This window comes from Crocodylus porosus, unplaced genomic scaffold (genome assembly GCF_001723895.1).
Source record: "Crocodylus porosus isolate Cpor-Errol unplaced genomic scaffold, CroPor_comp1, whole genome shotgun sequence".
Taxonomy (NCBI): domain Eukaryota; kingdom Metazoa; phylum Chordata; order Crocodylia; family Crocodylidae; genus Crocodylus; species Crocodylus porosus.
This window is the reverse complement of record NW_017728947.1, coordinates 91,016,226-91,032,935: the sequence shown is the minus strand read 5'-3', so window position 1 is coordinate 91,032,935 and position 16,710 is coordinate 91,016,226. Positions and strand designations below refer to the sequence as shown.

The window sequence follows — 16,710 nt, the reverse complement described above, 5'->3', positions numbered from 1 at the left end:
CCTAGCATGCACCCCTGCGCAGTCTTAATCACATAGTGACACAGACCAAGTAGACTAAAAGTAAAGCAGTAAAAGTAAAGAAAGGAGGGGAATTATTACTTCCCCGTGTGGCTCTATTGGGTTAAACTACAATCAAGCCCTAAGAAATGTACCATGTTGCTAATACACACAGTACACACACATTTATAGTAGTATTTCACAAATACGAGAAATCCCCTATCTGCATATTATAAGAACAGAAATAGAAACAGAACAGAGGAGAATATTGATACCTGTAAGATTCTTGCTTTTTTTTTTTTTTTTTTTAAATCAAGGCAAACCTTTCTTCTCATTTTATGCATACTGCTATTTGGGTAGTATGAGGTCTAGTGAGCAAGAAATTCTGACTCTGTTTTATTAATGGTACTTAAAGAAACCATGGGAATTATCTTCTGTTTTTAAATTCAACAGAAAGCACTATCTTGCAATGTGACATCATTTACAGTTTTAACTGTTCAGATCTATAAAACTGATTCCTGGGAGTCTTTAACCTCCTATGCCTACCCCACAATAAAAACTGAAGCCATGAAATCAGTTGCCTTTAATATTCAGTAATAGCAACAACATTAAATGTTACTGGAAGACAAACATACTTACTCTTTTTACAATAGTCAGAACATCTTTATCTTTCTCCTGACACAGTAGTTTTCTTATACATAACTCTAACTGCTGTAGTAAATGTTTGTCTGTGGGAACCTTTAGAGTAGATTTCACTTTTGGCAACAAGTAACAAAGCTTCATTCTATAGGAAAAGGAATAAAGAATTTAACTTTTGATGCAGATCACAGGCAATGATTTCCTTCTATTGTTTAATAAAAGCTATAGCCAATTCGATTCCACATCATGCCTACTTTTATTTTGCAGACTAAATCTTAACCTAGTTTCTATAAAGTCCTTTGAAAATTAAACAGGCTGTAATATTAGCCATTATCAGGATTAAGAATGAAAAGCAAAGCAGAACAGTAACAAAAAGCGAATGAACTGTAAATATTTCCCAGCCTAGAACAAAATATTCTAAAGTACCTCACTGACCAGCAGTGTAAGTCCTATTTGCAAAAATCACGAAGGCCAAACTTTTAAAGGTGTTCAGTACGCAAGGAAGAAGACAGGATTTACAAAATTGATTCAATGCTTTTGATTCCCTCATGCACTTCAGTACTTTTAAAAATCAAAGCCTTAGGCACTTAGCAGGAAAAACAGAAAGACAAACACATATTCTGGTATAATTTGCACTAACTTTCTTTTAAAACAAACAAACAAATCCCCCTAGAATCAAGAATAGATACTCGCACAGTATGGGTACAGACAGAAGTGACAATTTTCACCTGACCTGGCCACAAAAAGCAGTTTATAGCTGTGACCAAACACAAGTGCAAGGCTGCAAACAGCTTAAAACGAGGCCAACTGGGTGAAAATCTGACCCTTCCTTGCATGAGGTATTGGAAAAAGATGTTATAAAATGTAGCATCTTTTGTAACTTGTGTCTGCAGAGCTCCCTGCCTGTGTCTGTTTTCAGAATAGGAGGGAGGAAAGGGAGCAGAGGGAGTTCAGTTTGTGGGTTTTTCAGCCTCCCCTGGAACGTGGCACAGGTGTATCGCAGCCTCCCTCTCCACCCAACCAGAGGTGGTGCGGGGCTCCAATTCACCCACCCCACCCTTCAGCACCAACTGGGGAGCCCCAAGAATAAGTTCCCTCTGCTGCCTTTCCCTCTTCTATTCTGAAAACAGTGAGCAGTGGCAGAGAGCCTGGTCATTGTTATGGGAACCTGGTTGCAGGCTCCCAGCCTCAGCTACATTCCCCTGCTGCCTGGAACTAACAGTGAACTTCTGTTTGGTCTGGGCTAACCTTGTAACTCAGATAGTTTTGAAAAAATATTTCTGAGTTACATCAGGGAACTGCACTTCTCTCTTCCCCCTAAGTGACAGGAGAACAGATAATAGCTTGTTTATCATTAGTGAACTTCAATCCTGAAACAGACAAAACTTAAACTGATATAAACTTGCACCGACAGGCTGCATCCAGACAGGCATGGACGTTTGGTTCCTCAGAGCCAAGAAGCAGGAGCACTGCTTCCCACTGCTTCTTGTCCCCAGAGAATGCCTGTGCCATACATACTTGGGTGCACAGCAGGTCACCCCAGGTGGGGCAGGGGAGGCTGGGACCAGCAACTGTGCTGGCCCCAGAAGCTTTACCTGAGGTTCTGGGGTCTGGGGAAGCTGCAGCCGTGGTGCTCCTGAAGCTGAGAGCCTGTCTGGCAGCCAGAGCACAGTTCCAGTGAGCCAGGGTCCGTACTGCCACCATGTGCACTGCCCTGCTTTTTTTCAAAGTGGGTCTTTTGGGCCCCAGGATCTGCTACAAGGTAGCAGTGCAAGAAACACCTGAATGTGCAGTGCCACATACCTCATGGCCATGCTTGTCTGGATGTGGCCACAAAGTTTTAAGCTTCAAACAATGGAAAAAGTGATCCCATTTTAGGGTTTTTATTTTTCTATCCACTATATTTTCATATGTTATAATGCTGATTACACCTGTATAAAAACACTTTAGTCTGTTCAGGGCCTATGACTCACTGCAAGACAATGGGAGATAAGAGTCTTAACAGAATAATACAACAGACAGCAACATTTTCAGGCTGTGGGCCGGAACAAACCAGCTTGGAGGATGGTAAGACCCACTACTGTTGGTGCTTCTTACCAACACAGCACTCCCCCATGTGGATACTTAGCGCACCTATAAACAAGTAGCAAGGCTGCTCCAACACACTGTAATTACAGCACATTGGAGCAGACTCTATTAATAGCATGATAATTACTGCACTCCAGCAGATTTCAGTATCTCATGTATCAGCATCCCCACGCTGAAAAAAAGGCAACGGGGGGCACTTTAACTCAAGCTCATTCAACAAGCTTTAGTTAAAGTGTCCCGCCGCCATTTTTCAGCGCAAGGATGCTGATACATGAAATGCTGGAATCTGCTGCTCCTGGACCCACTCTAATTAAAACACCCCTTCCCCCACCACTCCCAGAGTACATGTATAAAAGCCCTTAATTCTGTATTTCCAAAGTACACTAAACTAAATGATAAAAAGCATACTTAGTGCAGAATACGTATGTCCATACTGGAAATTAGTGAGACATAATTAATTTCTTCACAATAATTGTTTTGAGATATTTCCCTTTATAGACAAGTCCTTAGTCACTTTTGAAAGTTTTCCCCTTATGCTCTCCCTATATCATGCATAGCTGAAGAGCTTTATACTGTGATACTATGACCATGTCTATGTTCCTTCCCTCCAACCCCAGATCTGCCACTGAGTGCACTCCAGACCAGCAACTAGGGATCATAAAGAGCTTGGAATCAGGCTTAAGCTCTAGAGTGCCCTTCCTTCCAAAGGTACAATCAGAGATACTCAGGGCCATGTTAACTGTTGGCCTTGGGTGTACCTCAAGAGTGGGAGAGAAGGGAAGGCACTTCTTTTCTTGGTGGAGAAGGGAAGCAGTAAGCATTGCCTAACATCTATTCTAAACACACTTTGCCAGATTCAGTCCCAAGAGTGCAGGATAAAAATAGAATTAGAAGGTAAAAGCCTAGGGAATAAAAGATAAAGAGGATGAGAACCATATTGAAAACAGAATTCAAGATCATCCCTGATAGATAAGTGAAATCCTACTGCACTTCAGATGCTCTAATATTTAAGGTGCTTACCTGAGACAATCATATTATATGCCGAATAAAGCTGGTTGACATGATAGTGAAAAGTGAAATATTATATCTATTTAACATAATATTACAGAACATGTAAAATACTTTGAAGCATGTTTTTATTTATTTGTAGCTGTTTAATATTCTCTCTGTAACTGTCTCTACTACTTCTTGTAACAGCTCACTACAGTGTATACATATGACTGAAACTAGACAGCATCGAAACACGGCTGCACTAAGTACATCTAATAAACTTACTTGCTCATCTGTTATTATTTTCTATCTTATTCCTTAGGCATTTTAACAGGTTCTCTTTTGCTGCAATTTGTACCTTAAGCAAAGGCTTTCAAATGAGCTGTCCACAATGACTCAGGTTTTGTTATTTTTTATCATCATCAATGTAAGAGTAATTTAAAAACCAGTAATATTTATGAGTTCGTATTATTCCTTCCAATGTGCATTATATTACATTTGTCAACTCTAATTGCATCCATCATCATGTTGCCACTTACCAGTGTTTTATCCTCTTTAATTAAACAATTTTGTCAGCCACTAATTTTGCCATGGCAAAATTCACCTTTTTACCCAGATAAAATACACAACAAAGACTCATATATGGAACCTGGAGCCACTTCACTCTGAACCTTTTACCATGTTGACAACTGATATGTTATTCCACACAATTACCACCCCACAGGCTAGCCCTGCACTACTCATGTGGCTTGCAAGATCAAATGGCTGGGCATCACTGACCTAGTATACTAAATAGCCATGACTTTCCTTTACAGGAGCATGCTTTGGAGTCTGTAATGCTTTAAAATCCATGGAAGTCTTAGCTTTGTTACTCAACACAATTAGAGAAGCCATTTCAAATTGCATTCATGTATGCCATGAAAATAAGACAGTTGCTCTTTTCCCATATAAGATATTTGTGCAATTGGTACAATACCTCACATTTGCTACTGGATCATGTGTAAGCTCAAGCACAGGTAGAAAGAAGTATTTACAAAAGAATGATTTGGAAAATAGTTCCATAATGAATTCACAGGTATCTAAAAAACGAAGTCTATTCCAGTAACTTTTCCCTTGGCCCAATTCTGGAAAACAAAAAAACAATAAGTGAAAGCATTACAAAAGATTATCTGTAAAGTTTTCGATCTAAGCTAGATTAATTTCTGAGAGCCTGAGAAAGTGATTTTATGGATCATTACAAAGTGAACAAATCTGTCACAAGCCCTGTTATAACCAAACTATCTCAAATCCAGTCTCTAAACTGGCACCTGGACAACTGTTAGGTCAATGAGTATTCAACTCCAATGGGGCCAGGATTTTACCCTCTAAGTTTGATTAGCCAATGTAAATGTGGAAACTACTAACACAGCTGGTATATGAAACAGAGCTTCACATGCATTTCAGGCCATGTGCCACATACCACAAGCTAGTTTCAAACAATATCATTAATAAGGTGCCTTCATCCTTCTAAACTACTTTTGAGGGTCTACAATACAGATCAGAAAGCCTTAGGCTGCTGCTTTTAAATTATTTAAATCCTCTATAAATTATTCATTTGAGAACTTGAGATTCATCACTCTTTAAATTGAAGCCTCTAGCATTCTACTTTCCGAGAGCAACCATACTTTGCATAAAGTTGCAGCTTCAGCAATGAAAATATTGGATCCAAGCAGCGTGAGCTGCATGATCTTTCAGTAGATTACAAATCGCCTGCAAAGTCTCAGTTGAGTATGTTCCCAGAAATTTTCAATATATTTTGAGTAATGCCTGGTCACAAAATTGATGGTCCTGTATTCCAAGTACTGTCCTCTCATGGATGATACGGGATATAGTATAACTTTAAAAATAATCCACTTTTCATTCAAATATTATTTGCCTTTCAAATAATCAAGAGAAAATGACGACTTACGTTCAATTAATTTCTGAATAACCTCGTGCCTCTGTTCCTGTTTGCGATTATAGCGTAAGTAAACACACAGAGTACGAGCAGCTGCTTTTTGAACAGGTAGCACATTCTTAAAAGAAAAAGGAAATACAGTTAAACATCTTGAGTCAACTATAGGTATTTCTGAAAATACCATCATCTGCAATGACAGAAAAATAAGTGGGAGGCAAGGAATTTGTTGCAATATGTTTAACTGGACCAACTGTATAGGTGGAAAAAATACTGGCCAAGGTTTTGGGCAAAAGGCACCCTTCAAGTTGCTTTGTGCCCAATAACTTTTCCAACATCTCTCCCATCTACACAGTTGGTCCACTGAAATACAGCACAAAAACCCCCTTCGTCCCTCACACATTTTCTGGACCACCATAGCTATAACAACACTCCACACCACTAGAAATAGGGGCACAATTTTTTTAAGCCACTGGAAAGCTTGCCATTCTCACTTTAGGACTGAAATGACCAAACATTAAGTAGTCATTCCAGGCAAACAAAATACAGTCACACACGGTAAAGCAAATCAAGAAAAGTAAGCAACCACAGAATCTCTGACAAGCCTAAGCGATTTAGGCTTCTAAGTCCAATTTTCAAAGGAGAAGTAAAGCCCAGGTCTGCAAAAAACATATAGTGCCTTACTTCTGTTGATTTTCAGTGGAGTCAGGTACCTTGATGCTTTTTCAGAATCTGGGTCTTAAGCATCTTTGACACTTGAATCTCCCTGATTATTTCTGCAAATAAGACTTGTGCACAAATGTCACCTGAACAGTTTTGAAACTCTTGGCATATATGCTCAGGCTTACCTCTCATTAGGCTTTTTCTGAATGTGTGATGTTTAGCATTTGGCTTTATTTTCTTTCTTGTTCCCTTGCAACATATTCCACAATGTGGAATCTACATTATTTTTTTTCATTCTAAGATGAACAGCTGTTATGCATGCAGTTGAAATTCTTTGATGTCCACTCAGAGAAAGTACACTTACAAACAGATTCTTTTAAAATTATACTGCTTTGTAATTCAAACTGTTATCCCTTTTCAAACTTCTGGCAGTCGCACAATATTTTTCAAACAGAGCTGGTTGAAAAATTTTTGGTCCCTTACCATTTCAGATCATGTTCTCCTGTTTTAAAAGTCTGAGGGTAGAAACAGACATCAGCTAAACCCCCACAGCTGATCCGCATGACTGGATAAAGCATGAATTGCCTGTTGTCCCACACTGAGCAGGAGTCCAGTGCGGGACAATAAGCAGTGTGTTCCCCTTGCCTGGGAATTCCTTGCATCAATCACTGATCTGCACATCCTTGCCAGAACTTGTGCTAACCTGTGCCTCATATGAAGGTGCGGATCAGTGCAGATCCTGGTGAGGAGACACAGGAGCCAGAGAATCCCTGGCATCCCATGCCTCCACAGCAGAACCCACACTGAAGCACAGGACCTGGCACAGGTCCTAGCATGGACACAAGGGCTCCGGGAATTTCCCAGGTCCTGTATCAGATATTATATGGATTTGAAATAGAAGACAATTGATATTGTGTGTACATATATGTACACACACTACATGTGTATGTGCACACACTATATTTATATTACATTAGTCATTCTGAAGCATCAAAAACAAATATGAAAACAAAATGAGCTTGAGGCTCACATTTGTCATAATGATTGTCAACATTCTGTGCAGAAAACGGTAATAAATCTGATCACTCGATATGATATGAGGCAGGCATGCATATTTTTGTAGTAACTTCTCATGAGTTCTCCACTTTAAAGAGGTTGCTGCTCTCTGTTCTGCTGTTGTTAGCGCTGGAATCAAGTCAGGGACAGTCAATAACTAAAATATAAAATAGAAATATTAGAAGAATTTAAAATCCTAAGTCACCAAGACACATAAATAATTGAAGCCTAAAATGAATTATACAAATCATGAAAACACAGGGCTGGAAAGAACCCCAGGTTCTCTTGGTAATATCTTTTATTGGACCAACTATATAAATAGCAGAGATGTCAGATGAACTATCGAGCACAAGGTTCCTTGCTGAAGTCTGAGAAAGGAGGAGACACAGCCTAAGCTAAATGCCAGGTAAAACAATGATGTTGGTTTAACTGCATTACATAAAAACAGAGAGAGGTGGTTAGCCATGTTAGTGTGGAGTCAGGCAGAAGGCCAGGCAGGGTGGCACTTTAGAGACTAATCAGTTGATAGGCATAAGCTTTCATAGGCAGCAGCCTACTTCAACAGATGCTAAAACTCATATGCTTTGAAATTCATCAGTTTCACAGAATCTGTTAAGTACGCTATCACTTGAAAGCAGATACTTCTTTGCACCAGTTATTCTCAAAGGCGGCATTCTGTCCTACCTAATTAAAAATAGTTGAAAGTAGAAGCAGGCTTTAAAACTGTGAAGCAGAGACAAGTTACAGTTTTACACTATTTCCCAAGCCCTATATTCTAAGAAACATCAGTCCAGTTGAGTTCCCAAGCCACAAGGAGGGCAGGATAGTTACTTCTCTTGTCTTGCATTACTCTTGCTATGTGAATTTACAGTTTTAAAAAGTGACTTATTTATGAGTTTCTATTTATGTAAAATATATTCATCCATTCATGGTCTTAGGTAGCCTCTGCCACTAGATTACAAATGTGCCCCAAAATATCAATAAATTTTCCTTCAAAACACTCTGTGAGGGGTTCCCCATTCTATGAATGAGGAATCTCAACCCTCAAAAGATTAAATTAATCATATAAGGTGGTCTTCTTACCTGGTTGGTCAGATGGGCAGTCTGCTGGCAGTCCAGCTAGTGGCCCCAATCAAGCACCTACAGTGGGAGGGGCAGCAGACACCATCTGATGCCACTAGGGGAGGAGGCGGCCCCAACCCAGCCCTACAAAGGGGAAGGGGACATGGCCTGGCCTCATCAGGGTAGGGAGGAAGGGGTGCATAACCTGGTTCCAACCCATTACATGGGGCTTGGGAATTTAGCAATGGGGAAGTGTGGCTGTATTAATGGCCACTGCTCCTATACTGCCAAATTCTTTAACCTGTGGGGAGCCCCACATGCCAGATGGGATGGCTCCACGGGCTGCACTGGGACCATGGGCCACAGGCTAAGCACCCCTGATCTAATGCAGTGGTCCTCAACTGTTTTGGACTTGAGGCAACCCTCCATAAACTTTTGTGAATTGAGTGACACTCAATTTTAAAACCTAAAACCTAATGTATATATTACAGTGCTTACCTCCTTGCAGAGAGGCTGGGCAGTGAGGGTGGGGAATCATCCAGGCATGGGAAAGTCTAAGCCTGTGTTTATCTACTTATCTGCTCACATATCGTGGCTTACCCTTCAAAGGATCTGGTAAGCACCCCAGAGTGCCCCAGCAGCCTGGCTGAGAATCACCGGTCACAGAGTAGGGTCAGTGGTAAAACAAGAAACTGGACCCAAGTGTCCCAAGTCCTGGCTCAATGATGTGAAAAGCAAGAACCACCCTTTCACCTAAAAGCAGTTGTTTAAAAATGGCAGTTGTGTGCTGTCTTACTCATGTGCATACATAAATATCCATTAGACATAAAGCTACTCTCTGAGCATGAAACCAAGTGTTCCAAGATGCATGCACAACTATTGTTCAAATTAGTGACTTTGAAAATGTGATCCATTTTGTAAACAATGTTGTATTTAAGACAAAAGGTAAGAAGTTTCTATTTTGTAGTGGACATAAAGGCTTTCAAATTTCTCTCTCTCTCAGAAAACATACATACAGGACTACGTTCCAGACCTGCACTACATATACAAGGAGGGAAAGAAGAGAGAGCAAGAGTAATTAAACAAATAAAAATGGCAGGTTTCAGATTTAGCATAAAAAGATCTGTTCCTGTGCCCTTGTACAGTCTATACATAGACTTCGGGATTCAATTGTGTATTGCATATGTAAAATAATTTTACTATTAGCCCCATTTATATTTAGATACTCACCTTGCTTTCTGATCCACTGTTTTCTCCAACAGTAGTCATAAGTTCAAGGATTTCAGGAAGGTGACCTATTAGTGCATCTAATACCTATTTGAAAAAATGCAAGGTAAATCATGTTTGTACATTCACCTGGCCTGGTCTTTCTCTCACACAATTAAAAGCTAGTATGTCTCTACTGACTCCGTGCTGTTACTGCTACATTACACCAGTGTATATGCAAGGAGAATCAAGTCCACTTTTTTGTTTGTAATGATGAAATTAAAGTTCATGGGCAATAGTAGATATAAAATGGCTGGAGTTTCAAATTCAGAAAAATAAAACTATAACCTAGAATTCTACCTACATTATGGTCAGAATGTTATTCAGAATACAAGATATTTAAACAGTATTTTCCTCATGAAGCCCTGCATTTCATAGTTTTGTAAGAATTTCAAATACAAAAAAGGATGACTACTTACTTGAATACAAGATGAGGTCCCCCCGTTTAACACGGGGAAAGAGCCCCTTGTATTCAATTCAAGTGCAAGGCACCAGGAGGGGGAGGCAGCTGTTGCAGCTGACTCAAGGTTGCTGTTGGAGCCAAAGCTGATGCCTGCTCCTTCCCACCTCTGCCTCCCCCCCCATCAACACCCCAATCTCCCCATTTCCCCCCTGCCTACCTCCTTTTACTAAATCGCTACCCTTCAGTTCTGGCAGGGCTCTGGACTCTCTCCAGCCAGCTACAAAGCATAGTTGTTCTGGCCTCAGTCTGTCCTGGTAACAGCAGTGGCAGGGGCAGCAGCTCTGATCTAGGCTCTGGCTCCGGAACTTGGCTAGAGGTGCTGCTGCCAGAACAACTGTGCCCTCCCCTTCCTACACCCTCCCCTCCGCCAATAGATCAGCCACACACTCTCCACGAGTGCCACTCTGATCCCTCTTCCTTACTTAATATGCTGCTCTGTTTTCTGTCCTGTGCTCCCTGCCTGATATGGTGCTCTGTTTTCTACTCCCTGTCCTATCTGTCACTGTGCTATCTGTCCCCTCCCCAAGTCTGCTGCATGCCATGCACAGAAATTGCCTGTGCCACTTGTGGTACCCATGCCTAGACTAAAATATTACACAACAAAGTAACCAGTATGGAAAGCCTGGGACATCTAAAAACTAAAACTACAAAGATCCTATTACGTGTACTACAGGGACGAATCCTAAATCAGGTCTAGACATCTTCATCTCCATCTCCATAGTCCAACTCCAACTTCTGTTACACAGTTAACCATAAATGCAACTGTTGGGACTGAGACACTCTTTTGGGTGCCCAACTTAACACGCCATGAAAGCCTGATTTTTTTATGTTATAAGCACCTTCTTTGGAAAAAGTCAGATGCTTTTCAGATATGTCAACCTAGATACTCAAAAATTGAGACTCCTCCTCCCCCCAAAAATCACCACCTAGTTTTCAAATTGTGACTCAGGGTCCTACATAAAACCTGAGCCTAGATGCTGAAATAAATCCAAAGAAGTCAATAGCACTTCCTGCTCACCACTGAGAACTGAAATTATTTAAGCACCTTACCAGACCAGGACCCAATCCATCATTTTTTTCTCCCTGTAATCATTTGTCCACTTCAATATAAAACCATGTCTCATGACATTCCTGCAATATGGTTAGAGTTTGCCTGTATATAAAGCCTACGACAATAAAAACCTTAGATGATTTGCCTGAAGCTTCCAAGCTCTATTCCAAGTACTGCTCGGAACACAATGTCTTTAACCACTGATATATAAAAATTAAATTTCTCTGGGTAAAAGGGAGATTTTAAGTGAAACAACTCCACCCTCTTGGATCTTAACACTGATCCATTGCTTGTGTGGGAGCAGGGTACATGCTATAAGTCTCCACACACACTATACATCCCAAAGCAGAACTTTTTAAAATGAAATTCTGATAAACCTGATAAAACAGGGTGGCTTACTTAATTTAAATATTATAGGTTTTCTCTACTCTATTTCAATGATCAGCCCCTTCAAAAGTATCAAGATAATGTTCAAAGAGTATGAGGTATGCCAAAACTACATCCTTGGCACTCCTGGGCTATAACATTCTCAAACCACTGACTCCCATTTTTGCATGGGAGGGGCAGCAGCGCGCTGTGGCATTGCAGGATAGCGGATGGCAGCAGCCACTGCTGGCTGACCAGAAATTCCGGTTAATGGCATTTCTGGTTAGTTAAATGCCAGGTAACAGAGATTTTATTGTACACACATACAGGAGCAGTTAGAGCAGGATGACCTATGAGTGACACTTCCGATTAACACCAAGGACGTAGCACAGAAATAATTATGTGAAACAGAAGTAAAAGATAGCGATCATTTCATGTATTTATTATCATGATGCATTACATTATATTGGCCTTAAGCATCAATATAAACAAATGAAGGGAAGAGCAAATAAGAGTATGTTACCTCCAGTGACTCATCCTGTAATAGCGTTATTAGTTCTTTGTGTATTGCATACACACCCGAATTTAAAATCTTAGCAACCTAAAAAACCAGGATGCACAAACAAAAACATACTTCAGTCTGAAGGAACCATAGCAGTTAAATAAGGTATATTTTAACAAGGTTGGAATACAAGACAAGGATGAAAGGCAAATCTCTACTGGCAACAAACAAGGAGTTATGTACTTTCTTACTGTTAGCCTAAAACACTGCTTATATAAGTAGTATATAAAAATGAACACCCAAGCTATTGTCTAATTGCAAAATATACCATTGAGATTGGATTAACAAGGGCTTTTTCTAATTTCTGAGTTCCAAAAATATTTTTAAAAGATACCACTGAAGATACCCAGAAAAAAAGTTTCCTATACATTGTCACTATCAGTGGAATAGTCAGCCTGCTGACTTGAAATAAAAGTCAGTTTAAAGTGAACTGCAATCCTGAGGCAGGCCTCTCTGACTTTTGCTGCTGGAGCTTCCCACTGCTCAATCTACATCTGTGAACCTTTTTTATTAGAATTCATAAATCATATATAGTTTTGTGAAAAGCCTGATGCCAATGTCTAAACAATTAATACTGTACTGTAGAATAAGGTTCTGCAAAATGGCACCATTCCATTTTGACTTGTGCTTTGACAGAACAGCGTTCCATTTCGAATTCTGTTTAGATTCGAACCCACTGTTCTGTTCTGTTTCATCTAAACAGTTTCGCCATTTCAACGCTGTTTTGACGTTTCATCCATTGGCTATAATGAGGAAGTTCAAAACAGCCCATAAACTTGGTCATTTCTTGCCTGCTTTGTACTAAACTTGCAGGATTGGCAGACCCTTCTGAGGGCATGAAGCATGTGAAGTTACAAGGAGAGAGCTGCAGGGAGTTTGGGGAAACTGCACCCCAAAGTCGTGAAAGCAAAACTCATGTCACGTGTATGTGTTAAGCCACAGTGGGGTCAAAACTTGCAGGTGTGAGCGCCCCTGCGGAGGCCACAAAGCCTGTGAAGTTTCAAGGAGATAGGTGCAGGGGTTTGCAGAAAACTGTACCTCAGGCTGTGGACAAGCAAAACTTGTGACATCTGTGAAATGCTAAGGCACAGCAGGATGAAAGCTGCAGGCCTGCTAGTCCTTGCTGTAGCCACAAAGCCTGCCAGCTGTTAAGGAGACAGGTGCAGGAATTCTGGGTTCTGGGGCCCTGCACCTCTGGCCGCAGGCAGGCAAAACTCGTGACATGGGTGGATGACAGTGTGTGTGTGTTCAGGTGTGCCCTTCCTGGAGCTGCACAACATAGCAACGTGCCCCTGTGAGGCCGCCTCCTCCCCTACAGCAGGTTGTGGTTCAGGAAGCACTGCAAGACATCCATTCAGTTCTAGGGGAGATTATCGGATCTTTGGTGTAAAATAATGTAATATTGAGAACAGGGGATTGACCTGATGGTGTTATTGACTACCCTGAAACTGTACAGAGATGTATCCAATAAGGATGCGTGTATATACCAATATGCAGATAGTGTGTGTATAAAATACACACCATCATTAACACAGTGATCCTGTTACTATCTCTCTGTCTCTATACATGGGGATAGTGATATAGATATTCATGTATCCTCCTTGCATATAACCATATACTAGTGCCTGTAGTTAGTACATATATAACAGGTACAAGCACTAGGTCACGAGTTTTGCCTGTCAGCAGCTAGGGGGGCAGGACCCCAGAACCCAGAATCCCTGCACCTATCTCCTTAACAGCTGGCAGGCTTTTTGGCCGCAGCAGGGACTAGCAGGCCTGCAACTTCCATCCTGCTGCGCCTTAGCGCACACAGTAATCACCCATGTCACAAGTTTTGCTTGTCCACAGCTTGAGGTACAGTTTCCCGCAAACCCCTGGACCTTGAAACTCTGCAGGCTTTGTGGCCTCTGCAGGGGCTTGCATGCTTGCAGTTTTGACCCCACTGTGGCTTAAGACATACACGTGACATGAGTTTTGCTTTCAAGATTTTGGGGTGCAGTTTCCTTGAACCCCCTGCAGCTATCTCCTTGTAACTTCGCAGGCTTTATTTCTTTAGAAGGGTCTACCATTCCTGCAAGTTTCATCCAAATCAGGCGAGAAATGACAAAAGGTAAAGGTTGTTTTGAGCTTCCCTATTATAGCTTATGGGGGAAATGTCGAAACAGTGTGGGAACGGCAAAACGTTTCAACTTGTCTCGTTTTGTTTCAAGGCTGTTTTGACAATACCCGTTTCATTTCAATTTCACTATTTCAATCTCAAAATGAGTCAAAAGCGCGTCGAAACAAAACTGGCGGCGAAATTTCACACAGCCCTACTGTAAAATAACAATGCAAGAGAAAAGCCACAATGGATCTGACATCTTAGCCATATATGTTATATCACAGCTTCCTTCAAAGATTGGACTTTGATTCATAGTCAGACCAAGCGTTTAACTCCAGCTAAGAAGAAGGTTATTTACTTCTTCCAGGAAAAAGTTACACAGAATTCATCAAATATATGCCCAACTTGCAGTAACACCATAAATTACTTATAGCTGGCTGACCTACCTATATTTGATTATTTATGGTGGCAATACAAGAACTTAACCAAAACTGAATATACACAACATTTTAGTAAAATTTCACCAGTTCCATTTACAGAACTAAAACAATTTTGTTGGCTATATTCAATCATCATTTTAAAATCATATTGGAGTTAAAACATTCATATAGGATTTTGCTGAATTATAGTTCTATGTATAAAAAGACAACTGCTAGCTTGGATTATTTCTTGTTAAAGCAACACTGTGAAAACAAGAGAATAAGATACTGTGGTAGAATCTAAAGTAAAACCAAAGTAACATTTTCAACAAGGATAAGAATACAATTGTCCCTGAATAAGTTATACCTAAATCACAACTGTCCCTGAATAAGTTATACCTAAATTTAACCTGAAATAAAAATATCCCAGAATCAGCATACATACACACCGTCCTTCTAATCAGAATTTTAGTGAGCAGCTGAACGCCATGACGCTTTTCTGCCATGGATTCAATCATATAGTCTTGGGATACCTGTACAGGTATACTTCACAATATCCTGGGATAAGCTATTACCGCCTGTTATCCAGGAAAGTTTCTTACACTTTATCCTGGGGATAAATGTGACATCTGTTTGCAGCCCACATAACTTACACCCTCAGACTCATTTGGCCATCAGTAAAATGGTGATTACAGCAGCTAACTCCTGGGTTGGCCTGAGACGCATGTTTACAGTAAAGAATGTTGAGCTCATCTGGATGAATCCCCAATATGCAGATTTTTTTAAAGGAAAAAAAAAAGTCAGGAATATTTACAAGACTATAAACAGATGCATATAATAAAACAATACAGCAGCTACCTGAATCCAAATGATTAAAATGCACATACTTCTTTCATTTCTATACAGTTTTAGATCTTGGCATCCTAAATTCAATGTTTAGCTTAGGCCAGTGCTTACAGATATTTTGGCCGTTCTGCCAGTTAGTGCCATATCCCATACAGCTCTAGAGAAAGGCATCAGCATTAGGCCAGAAGCAGCAGCATCTTTTCCCCATCCTTGTCTCCTTCACTTCCCACTCTTCTCCTTGTATTTATCTAATCTTCAACCAAGTATTTGTATCCCATATTACAAAAAAGAAAAAGAAACCAAATAATACAAACACTTCTCTTGATCTCAGTTATTTTTAACTAAGCTAAAATACCAAAAATGAGAACTTAGGCAGAGTACCATTAAAGAAATGTAATATAAAAAAAAGCCAACTCATAACTGCAGTATTAACAAAGAAACTTTCTGGACTTACTTCATAGAAGCCAACAGCCATAGTATATCTGACTGGCACTTCAGGGTCATGACAAAGACAGAAGAATGTGGAGTATAGTTCCAAATGGAAATTTTTTGGATCCACAAAAACAATCATTGCCTATGGAACAAAAATATGTAATCTTTAACCCAAATGGATTAATAAGCCAAACTGTTTGGGACTTCAGCTAGCTCAGGGATAACTTCTCACCTACGTCCATGCTGTGACCCACATGCATGGCTGCAGAACACTTATGAAGTGGCTGATTGCACAACAAATTGACCCTCACCAAATAAGGGATCAGAAAAGGCAATCCACTTTGGAGCACTTTAGGGAGCTTGTATTCCCTAGGATTAATTTGTGCCACAAATCGGTGCTAGGCTGATGCATCCCAACTGTGCCCTGGGGGCTGTCTTCTGGACGTGCTGCTTTTCTGAGGACATGAGCTAACCAACAGTTCCCAAACTCTGACAGATTGTGCACCACCAGTTTAAAATGGTATAGCCTTAAGTACCACCAGCAACATTTTCAGGTCAACCTTGAGTACCACTAGCAAATTTTTGTCATATAAAGTAACTATAATAAATCTGTTAACACATACCACTGACAGGTTGTCTGCATACCACTGGTGGTAATCATACCACAGTTTGGGAACCACTGAGCTAAGTGATGCAGTGTACAGAAATTTACTACTGGATAAAACCCAATAGTATTTTAGTATTTACTTTCTTCTTGCCTAAGAATGCCAATGTAG

At 40.4% G+C, this 16,710-nt stretch overlaps 1 protein-coding gene across 1 annotated transcript in view; it reads right to left on the bottom strand.

Annotated features, from left to right (window-relative positions):
* Positions 1-16,710, bottom strand: part of PPP4R4 (protein phosphatase 4 regulatory subunit 4) — a 133,163-nt gene that overhangs the window by 21,533 nt on the left and 94,920 nt on the right. The window contains exons 11-17 of the mRNA XM_019551148.1: positions 15,957-16,076; positions 12,098-12,175; positions 9,659-9,742; positions 7,341-7,523; positions 5,663-5,768; positions 4,691-4,838; positions 637-781 (exon numbers count right to left, since the gene is read on the bottom strand). Of these exons, the coding sequence (XP_019406693.1) occupies positions 637-781; positions 4,691-4,838; positions 5,663-5,768; positions 7,341-7,523; positions 9,659-9,742; positions 12,098-12,175; positions 15,957-16,076 (864 nt within the window). The remainder of the gene's footprint in view (positions 1-636; positions 782-4,690; positions 4,839-5,662; positions 5,769-7,340; positions 7,524-9,658; positions 9,743-12,097; positions 12,176-15,956; positions 16,077-16,710) is intronic.